Below are 12,922 nucleotides of genomic sequence, written 5' to 3'. Positions count from 1 at the left end.
ACTGTGATATATGGGTAAGGAAAATCAAATAGTAGCTCAGGCTCTCGAGGCATACTAGCTGTGCTTGACTCTTCAGAATCGTAGAAAGGGAGAAAGATCCAAGTGCAAGCATTGAGTCAAACTGATTCAGGTATAGCAAGATAGTTCTTGTCTCCTTCTTCTACCTACTTTCCTTTATAGCACTTCTAGCCTTGATAAAGAGAATCTTTCTTAGTTGTCCACTACCTCACTCTTTCTTTTTCCGGGAGCCGAGGCTATAAAAAATCTTTCTATTAACCGGTCAAAGGAAGTGACGTGAAGTGATGGAATTCTCCTCACCGACTCAGTTTCTCATCGTTAGAGGGGCAACTTTCTATTAGGGCAAGTCGTTCTATGAAATAAATGCTTTAAGATAGGCAAGGAGCGGTAACTAGAGTTCCAACTAGGCAAGTAGTTCCTAGCCAAAAGTAGGTAGCCCCGCGAAACCTCTTATTCTGGTCTTTAGGCTAACTACGACTAGTCAGGAATTGAATTGCTTGATGACATTAGATTTCGTTACGTCGGCGATCCTCGTTATCATGTCTACTTGTGTTTTCTGTTCCTCTAGCTAGGCTAGAGCAATATATTCTAGATTGAAAGAAAAACCAAAAAAGAGTTTCAATCCTTCGCGTATTAGGAACCAGCCCGGTGTTTAGCTATGTAAACGGACTTTTCTTGGGATGACTGATTTACAGTAATGGGAATGAGTAGCCCCTTACCCACTTGGATTTTCCTCAGCCAATGCTAACTTAGCATCCTTGCCATCATAATCCGCTAAATAAGGAAGTAATGAGACGAAGCGATAGAAGAACTCAACGAAGCCGCGGAAGCTTAGGCCGATGCTATTCCTGCTCCTGCTAAGCACCCGGCTGATGACGGTTGGATGGATGATATAACGTATCTAATACAATGACCCCGGATCTCTTCGCGAAGGAAAAGACGACTCTCGTTTTTGACCAGCTTTTCCAGAAACGAATGCAGGTGCTCGACCTGGAACCAAATCTCGATCTATTTCACCTGGGTAGAACTTTTTTATCTCAACCGCCCAATCAGGATCTGGGATTGGGAGAATGACTGGTACGTGCTCTGATGGAAGAACTGTCTTTGCTTGCTTTGCCACGGCATTCCCTCACCTTCACTTTCTTTGAGTTAGAGTACCTTCCTTCCCGCCAGAGGGCGTTCTAGAAACGTTTACCGCGGCTTAAACAATCATCGTAGGAAGGGAAAGCATGATCCCCGGCCGGAAACTTGCGTTTTCTTATGATAGATTGTACCATACCCTCTGAGAGACGTTGGCCTCGCCTTACCTTCTGATCTCAGACAGTCGTACATGTACCTTGCCAACCCAGGTTCTCTTTTAGATGAATCGGCCTTTAGACGGGTTTGATGAACCGAGAGTTTCGGGAGTTGGGGGCCGCACTGAACCTGAAAAGCTTAATTTGTATCCCTGGTATTCCCAGCTTGTGAAGAGCTATCTGGCTTGTGAAGCTACCCAGCATGAACACGCTTTCGGTCAGTCCCACAGCACAGAGAAGAGGTCCTTAAAGAATAAGGAAGCGAGACTTTTGACAAGAAGAATAACGGACTCTCCTGAGTCTCAGCCTGTCTCCCGTAACAACGGAGAGATAAACTAGGGCACCAAGTGCGTACGGCCCGTCCTACCTTTTGCTGATGCAACAGTAATAGGTGCCGGTTGTGAGGCAGCAGCGTCAGCAGCACGCTGTGGTTCTTCTACTCTTCTTATTACTAGAAAACCAGATCCTTTTGGAGAAATTGATTGTATCCTTCGGGGTTGCAAAAGGGATTTTGATGAAAGAAATAGATGCTTTAGATGGCTAATAAGGTTATAGATAAGTCTGGTTGGTTACTTGTCAAGGAGATATCAGTCGGGGACTGAATCAACAAAGCAAGGTACCAGGTATGTGCCCTCGGACTGCTTTGCCCTAAAATAAGCAGGGGAAAATGCTAAAATGGTTCACAGGGGAGAGATTGGGCATGGGAAGCACCTAACTTTCTTTGTGGGTCACGAGAATGGTCATCCAGCAGAGCGTTTGGTGGTAAATACATTGGTGGCTATCAGCCGGTTGGCATGTCCCTAGTTCACCGAGGGGCTTTCTTTGTGAGTCCTTAAAATCTCCGAAGGTCATTCTAAGTCGCTGTCAAAGGACTGGAAAGCCTTTGTCTCTCTTGCAGCTCCTCTTCCTGGGCTCCCTGCTCTATACATTTTCATGTCCCACCACCTGACGAGCCTGAATCACATGTCTGAGAAGGACCCCTAGAACCCGTCTTTTCTTCATTTGGTGAAGGTGAATATATGGCATGAGCCCGCCACCCTCTCGATTGAGATCTATTCCCCTCTTTGACTGGAAATGCTTCATTGACTGATTTACGACCACATTTCATCTAGTCTTTATGAAGGAAATCTCTAGTTTCACGCAGCACATGTACTCCCCCCATTACTAGTTCTAATCGCAGGCCTTCCAATGGAAAAAGCCTAGAATGGGCAAATCAACGAACTATCGAAAGAGCACGGAACAGAAGACAGGCCTTCCTTGACATTGAGATTTGCGAGATTGTAGCCCGAAAGCTTCTTTCTTTGATTAGCTGACCCTAGTAAGTGGAATCTTGGACTGCCACCCTTGGGCTACTTTCTCAATATTGAAATTCTAAGGCTAGGTTGTTTACTGACGGATCTCTGTTCGAAGCTTGTAAGACCGACCTATCTTTTGACTTTGTTGAATTATCTGCCGCATAGTCTTTTTGATTTTGAAGTGCAGGCTACCGCATTCCGAAGCAATGGAAAGACAGCACTCCAACTTATTGTATTGATTGAGCTATACCTCGTGCAAATGGATAATCCCTTTGGTGCGTGGTCCGGGGACACAACTTTTCCTTTTGTGGTAGCTTAGAGACTTATAGCTTTTAGGGCAGCTAAGGAAGTATAGCCTTTAGTCCACCTGCCCGTCGCTTACTTTATGTTTATAGAAGTAGGACGTGGGTTCAGCTCTATAATAATATAAAAAAAAAGGAGGTTGGCTTCTTCTCATGCGGGATTAGGCGGAATCAGTCAAGGCAACTATTCGTGGAGAAGCCATTCCCGAGGGTGACGAAACGGAATAGAATCTCAAGAGTTAAGAAGCAGAGTTCGGAACAGCTCTTCCTATTCTTTTCCTATTAGCAGCCTACCCCAGCCCAGATAGGCTTGAGATATATACTTCTAAAATAGTTCATCAGTGAAGTCGAAGATGAAGGGAGAAATGAGTAATTAGATCTCCTCTTTCAGGGGTAATCAAGCTCAGCTTAGTCTCTGTCCCTCTTTACTTAGCAACTTGTTATAGCTAGAGTTTTGGGCAGTTTGTTAGGAGGTTTTGTTAGCTACTTCAGTAGTCAATTCCTTCTTTGAAAGATGTTTGCTTAGTCCCGGTGCGCAGATATAGGCTTCTCTTAGATTTCATCCTTCTCGTAGACCTTTGAGAAAGAGGCATTCAAAGAACTTCCATAGAGGAGAAAGACGCTGCGTTTGCCCGTAACCTGTTCTCGGTGCGGACGCGGACAAATTGCTTTCAATTGCAAATGGATCGGCAGAAATAGGTCGTTCTACCGTCCAAAGGAAGAAGGTAGTGTAGACCCCAGGTTATCTGAACCACTTGTTGATCTCCTGCTCTTCTAGGCGCAGGTACGCCGCTGCATTATCCAAAGCTTCCTCGTTGGACTGAACCTTCTTACTAGTCTTAATAACTCTCTTTCTTAATTATCCCATTGCTCTAGCCGCTAGGCGTTGCATTGATTGTTCAATTAACCCGGTGTATCAACTGACCACTAGCCACACACTCTTGCTTAACTTAAGGTACTCCCGTGCTCCTTTCCCCGTTTTAAGCTTGATTGGACTGCTGATTATTCTAATAGAAAATCGTACCCTATAGGGAAAATAGGCAAAGAGTTAGTCTCTTTCAAGCAGTCGAGAATGGAACTTACTATGGGTTGGGGCCCCTCTTTTCTTCACCTCTTACGAAAGCCAGTAACTTTGAAAGGAAGTGACGGGCAAGCTAGCAAGCAATAAAGGTTGGTTCTGTCGACTCTATTGAGTCGAATTGATAAGAGATCTCATCTAGGCCCTTCCCTTATTAACCTGCATCGCTAAGATAAGACCAATGCAGTTTTTTCTTTCTTTACAAACGGAAAGGGTTTTTTACCCAGACAAGATAGCAATCGAATCCATAAACGTAGCCTTTCCCGCCCATGTTCCAACCCGGATGGGCCCTTTCTTTGCGATCCCAGAGTTCAGGATTGACGTCCTTTATCGAGCTTCTATCTTGACACAGTTGTAGTCCCGGCTATATGATCGGCCACAGAATGGTTGGTGGTATCCGAGTCGACTATAGCACACTAAGCAACCTGCCATTGATTAAAACAAAAACATCGATCGACCTTTGAATCGTATCATCTATGTCGAAGGGAATCGTAATATTAGAATTCCAATTCATAGAATAGGCTCGTCGTCTCTTTCCTGTTGATGTGAAGTCGAGAAAAAATCTCGTAAGAGAAGAAAGGCTTTTTGCCTAGGATCGTACCGTAGAAAGAAAAGAAAGACTTCCTACTTTTTTCATCTAGTTGCGTGTATTCTCCTTTCTCAACTTTTCTTCGAGATTGGGTTTTTGTTCAGTGTACTAAACAAGCAACGAGCAAGAAAACGGGGCAAGAAAACTAGGCAAGAAAACGGGGCAAGAAAACTAAAGCAGCAATCAAACTAAAGCAGCAAGAAAACGGCTGCGCGTACTAACGCCTTAAACTAAGTGGGGGCTTTCGCGCTAGAGCGCTCATCCGTTGCTTGTTCGTACTAACGCCTTAAACTAAGTGGGGGCTTTCGCGCTAGGGCGCTAATTCCGTTGCTTGTTCGTACTAACGCCTTTACTAAACGTTAGTACGCACTTTAGTTTTCTTGCTTGATACGGATATTTTATCTTTTCTTTCTACTGCTAAGCGCGTGTACCGATACTGTACAGACTGAGACTGATATGAGGTATACCGAATATCAGTCTGTAGCGCGAAAGCCGGTCTTTCTTCCCCTATTAGTCTAAGGCCTGTCTTTAATTCTAAATCTCATATCTCTGTATCTGTCTCAGTTGTTAGTATTCACTATATAAGTCTATACCGAATAGAAGTATCAATAGGCTATTCCGTTTTCTTGCTGTTAGCGAAAGCCTATATCGACCGATAACAAGTAAGATCTACTAACCTGACTTTAACAAGTCTAAAGCGCTTAAGAATTCAATCTTCTCTATTGATTGAGTGAAGTTACACTGATTAGTTAGTAAGGCTAGTTGAGTTCATTGACCGGACTGTAACAGCGGAAAAAGAAAAAGCATCCCGTAAAGGAAGACTAGCTAGAAAGAGAATTGGCTACTTTCTTCCTTCGATCCCTGTACTGTGCCTATTCACTCTTCCTAAGGCTATCGAGAAGGGATTGATTCTATTCACAGACAGCTTTCCTTCTTGTCCACGCTTTGAAGGCTATGAGACAGATTCACAGTAAGCACAGCTCTTGCTTATCCCCCCTTGCGTACTTAAGAAATGAATGAACCACAGCCTAATGCCTTCCTTCCCGAGTGAGATGCCTGCTGGGCCTATGAAGACTATTAGGAGATTCGACTTGGAAATGTGCTTACTTCTTTTCTTACACAGCTGATCTTGGACTTGCAAAGACTGATTGCAACCGGTCTTCCTGATTAGCTATTATTCCTCTACCGGAGAGAGAGGGCGAATCACGAAGAGGTGGGTGAATCGAATACTGAAATTCCACTAGTCAAATCACCCTTTTTAATATCTATTCTATCTACCATATCCCGGATGCGGACTTATTGTACTTACTTAGATTTCTCTGATTCCGTACTTGACTTCGTAATGAGATTGTAAATCTAATCTATGATCTTTTCCATATCATCTCGGTGAGGTTTTTTCCCTTTCCTGCCTTCGAGTGAGATCGGCCATGGACTTGAGCTGCTTCCCTCCTTTCCCGCCTCTGGAGCAGCGGATATTGCACTGTCAAAGACCGAGCCTCCTGAAAGCGCTGACTAAGACCCTCGAAATACAAAGGTAAAGTAAGTTTATGCCACAGCTTCCAGCCAATGAGTTAGATGGGTTAGATTCGGAAAGATTAGTTCTAAGCCTCAGGCGAGGGGGATATCCATTTATTGGGGAGAGTTCGGAAGAGTAACCAATAATCTCACATGAGCGATGGTAATCACATCGCATAGACTATAGGAAAAGACATGTCCATGTCCTCCCTACACGAAGCTGTAGCACCTATTACAATCAATTATGCTACAGCTATATATTCGGTAAGGCCATACGATTGGTTAGCCTCTCTCTCAGCGGGCCGAGAGATTTGCTGATAGGGCAAAGCCCAGGGCAAGGAGTCCATGAATGGTAGATTTCCTTTCAACTAAGAATGCCGACTTTCCTCAAGCGGGCTGATGAGGCCTGCTATGACAAGGGATAGATAGGCACTACCTCTAACAAGGTACTCCTATGGCGATATACATGCCCTCTGGATACGTGGATACGACTCAAGAATCAACCATTATTTATCTTCCGAGTCCCTTTGTCTGAGCACAGGTGACTCTCTTAGTTATTGTACTTGTTCAGTTAAGATGTACGTAGATTCCTGCGTGATTGGCTGGAAGACGAATTCTCCTTCTTGTTGATGACTCTCTATTAAGGGGATTGTTGCTTTACTCGACCCGCTATTCAGTCTTAGTGAATAGAAGAGTATGAAAGGAGAAACCTCGGGTTGGTTTCGAACCAACGACCAGTCAGTCTTATGTTGTTAGATTTGCTAAATCGACTCAGAAGAAGGGAGAGGAATACACTCGGGAATAAACTCCTCCCTCAGTGTTCACGTAGGACGATGTTTTTTAATTCTGTGCATCCGCGAGAACGAGAAGTGGAAGGTGGCACCCAGATCCATCGTTCGTTCTCCTTAGACAATCGGATTGAGGGACAGACAGCGGTGAGGCCATTGGACCAATAAACAATAGGCGCAAGTAGCTTGAAATCAAAAAGAGTGAAATCAGGGGCTAATCTACCTTTTCAGCCCGAGTTAAGACAAAGGAATGGTCTCACTCAGGGGGAATGGGCCTTCATTAAACAAAGAAGCTGAGCGATTGACATCGAATAAGAGTCCGCATGAGAGGAGTGATCAAATTAGATTAGGGGTCCCCGGACCTATTCTTTCTTTTTTATCAAAAAAGTCTGTGGACCCACTAATGATACTCGGGAGAGAACCGACCTACTGGTCTTGATCCCATTCTATACGCACGCAATTTGTTTAGTAACAAGGTAACAAGAAGCGGGCTAAAGCCACAAAAGGGGGACAAGATTCATCGATTAGGTGGCAGCAAGGTTTGTGACTCTTTGATCTATCGGTTGACTCTGTCTTTTTAACATCCTTGATCTTGATTTGTTTCCAGGAGCAGAGATGGAATGAAATAAGCAATCAAGTCCGTCTGGACTCCGATCGAGAAAGCCCTATACTCGACCTACTTCCATCTTAAAGCATTGAAAGAAAGGCAGTATTAGATCAAAAGGTTTTTTCTTGACCTAGCTACTGAGAGAATGTGCTTACCTTTTTAATGACTTATTCGGTTTCATTTAACATTTAAGAGCTTAGTTAGGGTTCTCTTTTCGATTGGAATTGGAGCATTAATCTCATAATTCCGGAGATGAGCAAGACTCAAAACTAGGCAACAGGTTGCGTTGCCCGGGGTGAAAGACACCATAGACAATGTAGCAGCTGTGGCACCCGAAGACATAGGGAAAACTTACTCTTCATCTTTTTCTTTTTTTAATAGACGTCACCCACTAAAACGTCAACTAAATGAAAGCCTCTTCCGGCGCTTGTCCAAAAAGGGAAAAAGAAACTTAACCCAAAAAGCAAAAGCGAATGGATCTTAGGGTTTGATAGGCTTAGGCTCTCAGGGGTTTCTTTCCTAAGTTAAGTTCCGGTAACGGCGCATGGGTGGGGACTCCACTTTGCTAATCCAGTCTTCAAAGCTGTCAATCTTGCTGTGGAGCCGGAGTTTGTGTAGTTCAGTCCACGCCTTTCCGTCCTGAGTCGACTAAGACTAATCAATCCAATCCTTCCTTCAGCAGGGGTTGCTGCTTGACCTTTACCTATCCGAGTGAGAATCTTCTTATTCACACCTGAAAACGGTAACTGAGAACTACTTGATGGCATAGCATCGGAAGCAGCCGCATCTCATAAATAGACAAAACTACTAGGTGACCCTTAAGGGTCTTCCATGTCTTCTTCATCAAGAGCTGCTTCTGGACGGATACTACTGGCTTTCACAGAGGTTGACGGACGTTTCTGGTTTTTTGCTTAGGATTCTGATTTCAAGGGAAGATAAGTACGCTACTGAAGAGCTGATGACATTTCCATCTTCCGCTCAAACTAGAGCTAGAAAGGCCAACGACTACCTTAGTCGAGTCAGTGATCCCTTGCTACTTCTTTGCGGATCTTTCAAGAGTGAAAAGAGGCATAATTCATATATATTTTAATCTAATAATCATTATCTTTATACACTATTTAAAGCAACTATCAATCTCAATCTCAAGATTCTAAAAGGGCTGTTAATAAGATATTTATTAGAATATTATATAATACAGATATTCGCTAAGTAAAAAGAAAGAAAGATCAATGAGAGACAGCTTCCCTTACTCTCTTTTCAATCTTTATCTGTCTTTGTCTTCATAAGTAATGAGGATCTTACGCCTCTGGGGACCTACTTTAGAGACCATTTCGAAGTCTACGCTGGAAGGTTGTTATACCTCCTATCTGGCTAAGCACTATTGGACGCTGGTTTCTCGATCACTCTTTTACTAAATGAAGATTGAAACAACTGAAGAAAGAAAGAACTCTTTCTTATACTTATGAACAGATGAAATATATACTTTCTTTTCGACTTGACCAGTTACCGCTCCTAAGAAGGGGATCTCGAGCCGCCTATTCGAGAGAGAGGTTGAGAGACATGATGTGCATGAGACCGAGCAGATTGAGCACCTTTGCCTTTTATGCGATTAACCTGGCGGTGGGCATCCCTTACAGATTTTGGAGCAAAGGCACTGGGATCTATGAGTTAAGGACTAGCAAGACTCACATCGCTCTGGTCTCCATTCGTATTCAACTGGTTGAGAGATGAAAACATTTTTCTAAATTTCAACCTCAATGCAAACTGAGGCAAAGGAGGGGGATGCCCGGTACACTGAAGATGCGTCCCAATCCCAAAGTCGCCAATGACCACCAGTACTGCAACAAAAAGACAGGGTATCTTATCCAGATAGGCTTAAAGAGAGTCTTGGTTCATCGAGAGAGGACCCCTTTCAGTTCCAAAAGCAGAAGGTCTATCCCCTCGATCCACTTTTCCAGCCAGGCAAGCTCGGGAAAATAGCCTAGCAAGAAAAAAACACCGCAGAAAAATAAATAAGGGGATTAAGGCTTGCTGTTTTCTGGGGAGGCTAAAGCAGGGTAGCGAAACTAGGAACGGAGTTGGCTTGTTAGAGCTAGGCTGTTGAGTTAAAGTAAGCAAGCTAGTCATACGAGCCAGTGAGCTAGGCAGCTTGCTGTTTAGTTCCAGTAATCAAGCTAGGCTCTTTGTTGGCTATTCATAGATCTGGAGTTGTCCTCTATTGCTGATTTAGCGGCCTTCTTTAAGAACCTTAGTAGCGAGTCTCTTATAAGGGGAGCAGGCGGTGAGATTCCTGTTATAATCTAAGGCTTGACTTTTATGGCAGCTGCAAAGAAAAAAGAAAGGAGACCAAGATGGGCACACTCACTTCAGGTACGCAGTAACTTGCTCGGGACAATGGGAAAGTTGTCTCATAGTTGCCTGTTCTGATTCCCGATTATAAGTAAGGCAAGCGGTAAACGTTCTACGCTAAGGCCGATTTCGCTACTTCAATTCCAGAGTATAGGCTACTCAATGAGAGGAGACCTGCATAACCTTGTAATTGCCAAACTATAGCTACTGTAACAGAAGTAGATAAGATAAAATAAGGATACCCGGGCATGAGAAAGTAAGACTGGGGAACAGACGTATAAATGGAACAGCCAGATAGCGGGAAGAAAAGAAATTGAGTTCACCGAATTGCTACTGAATGCCTTGCTACTGACTTGGCACTTTCTAAGGCAAGAAGGAGAAGACAGTCTTCCTACCGTTCGTTCGTTCCCCCTCCCGGCAAGAAAACGGCTGCGCGTCTAAGCAAGCAAGAAAACTCCTGCGTTAGCACAACAAGCAACGAGCAAGAAAACGGGGCAATCAAACTAAAGGCGTTAGTACGCAACAAGCAACGGCCCGCTACGAATAAAGGCGCCCTGGCGCGAAAGCCCCCACTTAGTTTAAGGCGTTAGTACGAACAAGCCCGCTACGAATAAAGGCGCCCGTTAGCGAAAGCCCCCACTTAGTTTAAGGCGTTAGTCACGAACAAGCAACGGATGAGCGCTCTAGCGCGAAAGCCCCCACTTAGTTTAAGGCGTTAGTACGAACAAGCAACGGATGAGCGCCCTAGCGCGAAAGCCCCCACTCAGTTTAAGGCGTTAGTCACGCGCAGCCGTTTTCTTGCTGCTTTAGTTTGATTGCTGCTTTAGTTTGATTGCTGCTTTAGTTTGATTGCTGCTTTAGTTGGATTGCTGCTTTAGTTTGATTGCTGCTTTAGTTGGATTGCTGCTTTAGTTTGATTGCTGCTTTAGTTGGATTGCTGCTTTAGTTTGATTGCTTGCTAGGGAGAGGTATGAAGTGAGTGACTCTTTCCGTCTTTAGTTTAGGTTCATTACGGCAGTTGTTAGTTTCGTCTCTTTATCAGTTAATTCGGTATCGTTTATTAATTGCGTATTGCGTATGTATATTATATTAATAAGGGTAGTCCTTCTCCCAGGTGCGCCTAAAGTCTTATGATGATTCCTTGCCGGTTAAACCATCAGGCTCGACTAAGAAATCCATGCCAGAGACTCCTCCTAGTAACCATTCCCGAAATCCAGGGAGGTGTTCTTGAAGACATTGGCGGGCTCCAAGCTACACCCTTCTCTGCTACCAAATCATAGATCTTCCAGAGAAGACCAAAGAGAATGAGCTCACTCGATTCGCGTCTGATCCTCCATTCTTTCTCATAGACTGATGCAGAAAAGAAGTAACTTAAGGAAACATCCGGTGAATTCGCGACACTCCAGTACCAATGGACGTACCGAAGCCAATTCTTCATCTCTTCATCCAGTTCCTGAGCAAAGACCACTCAAGCAAGGAAGTCCCGGACTCTTTTCTGCTGGAAATAATTCATCAGGAGCCACCTTTAAATCCGAAGGTTTCATCCCTTTAATTTAAGAAGGAAGGAGATAATGAAACCTCGAAGATAAGGAAGCGAAAGCTCACTCTGCCAAGCCACAATTCTAATGGATAGTCATTGGGACCCCGAGGCTTGGTGTACATAGCAAGAACCCGCTCAAAGTGACGAGATCTTGTATGACTGAGTTTGGCAAGCAAGGACCCTATAACCTCCACAACCTATCCTTGGTAGAGAACCTTCGTAATGAATGGATATTTTTTACATATAGCCATCAGACCATATGGATGATGGTAAGCAAGCAAACAACGAGCAGACATGGCAGATAAATCCACGCGTCCACCCTTGACGCAAAAGCGCTTAGCAAACTCAAATGCACCAGTGTCAGAAATCAGAGATTTTTGAGTTGAAATTGGCTGAAGACACTGAAAATAAACTTCGGCAACTTGCGCATCAGCGATGACAACATCATCACCGAGCACATTGATTGGGACACATCCAAAAAAGTGGCTTTTGAACGAGACCTACCGGCTTAGGGGCAGTTGCTACTAAAATGGGTGTACCCGGAACGGGGTTCCGATCTCTAAATAGATCCGCTATAGCTACTCGATCTCGATCAAATGGCTTTGGATCTGTCTCCACATCTGGAAGATCTGTAACAGGATATGGAACTCCATAGAGATCTGAAACTTTAAGGGGTGCTCCATACTAAATTAAGGGTAAGAGCCCTTACTCTCTCTTCTGTAGATACGCTATCCCTTCCGGCTATGGTATGGGGGAAGGGAAGTGAGATCTACCGATTGATTTTCTATTAGATGAGCGGCCGTATTATGATCGTTCGGGAGACATGGCCCCACGCGCTACACACAAGAATGAATTGTTATGTGGTCGGTAAACTTTTTCTGCAGGCAGCCTATCAAATCAGATCACGTATTATTTATTTAATATGTCGTTCCGTCATGTACATGTATTCGGTCAACAATTTGGATGTTCCTGCTCTGGTTAGCACGGTAAAGCTTGTTTAAGTCTTTCCTCTCTGTTTCCTTCCGTGTCGTTCCGGTCTCTTTTCTTCTTCATTCTCACCCTAAAGTCAGTATTGTATCTTATTCCTATCTAAGCTATATCAACATAGCAAACTAGAAAACTCATGCGCTTGTCAATTAATTCTTGGTGTAATACTCACTCGTAAATGATTGGTGTCAGAATTTGTCACTGATCAGTCTCATCCGTGTAAAAAATTGGAATTCCTCTTCCAACTCGTCCCAGAATGGGCGTTATGGCAAAGAACAAGAAGAAAACAAAAGGAGGAATTTGTCCAATAGTAACAAATGGTGCCTCCACAGGTTGACATCCGATCCAACCTAGTAGTAAGCGATCCGCCAAAAGCAACCAAAATATTCCTTGGTGAATAGGGCGAAAACTTGAACTACGCACATACATACTTTTAAAAAAAGGTAAAGCCAACAGACATATAAAAACTGGTGCTATTGCGGCTACACCTCCCGATTTGTCAGGTATACTACGAAGAATGGCATGGATCGGTAGGAAATACCATTCCGGCACAATATGA

General features: G+C 43.9%; 1 protein-coding gene across 1 annotated transcript in view; it reads right to left on the bottom strand.

Annotated features, from left to right (window-relative positions):
- Positions 1–12,245: 12,245 nt before the first annotated feature.
- The window catches only part of LOC129294849 (cytochrome b), a 3,284-nt gene continuing 2,607 nt past the window's right edge, over positions 12,246–12,922 (bottom strand). The window contains exon 1 of the mRNA XM_054933340.1: positions 12,246–12,922. This exon is cut by the window's right edge and continues 2,607 nt beyond it. Coding sequence (XP_054789315.1) covers positions 12,562–12,922 — 361 coding nt within the window. The 3' untranslated portion in view covers positions 12,246–12,561.

The sequence above is a fragment of the Prosopis cineraria genome, unplaced genomic scaffold (assembly GCF_029017545.1).
Source record: "Prosopis cineraria cultivar Desert tree isolate PC_DT_omini unplaced genomic scaffold, ASM2901754v1 PC16, whole genome shotgun sequence".
Classification (NCBI taxonomy): Eukaryota; Viridiplantae; Streptophyta; class Magnoliopsida; order Fabales; family Fabaceae; genus Prosopis; species Prosopis cineraria.
The sequence above is the reverse complement of the archived record's forward strand: the minus strand, read 5'-3'. Positions and strand labels throughout refer to the sequence as shown.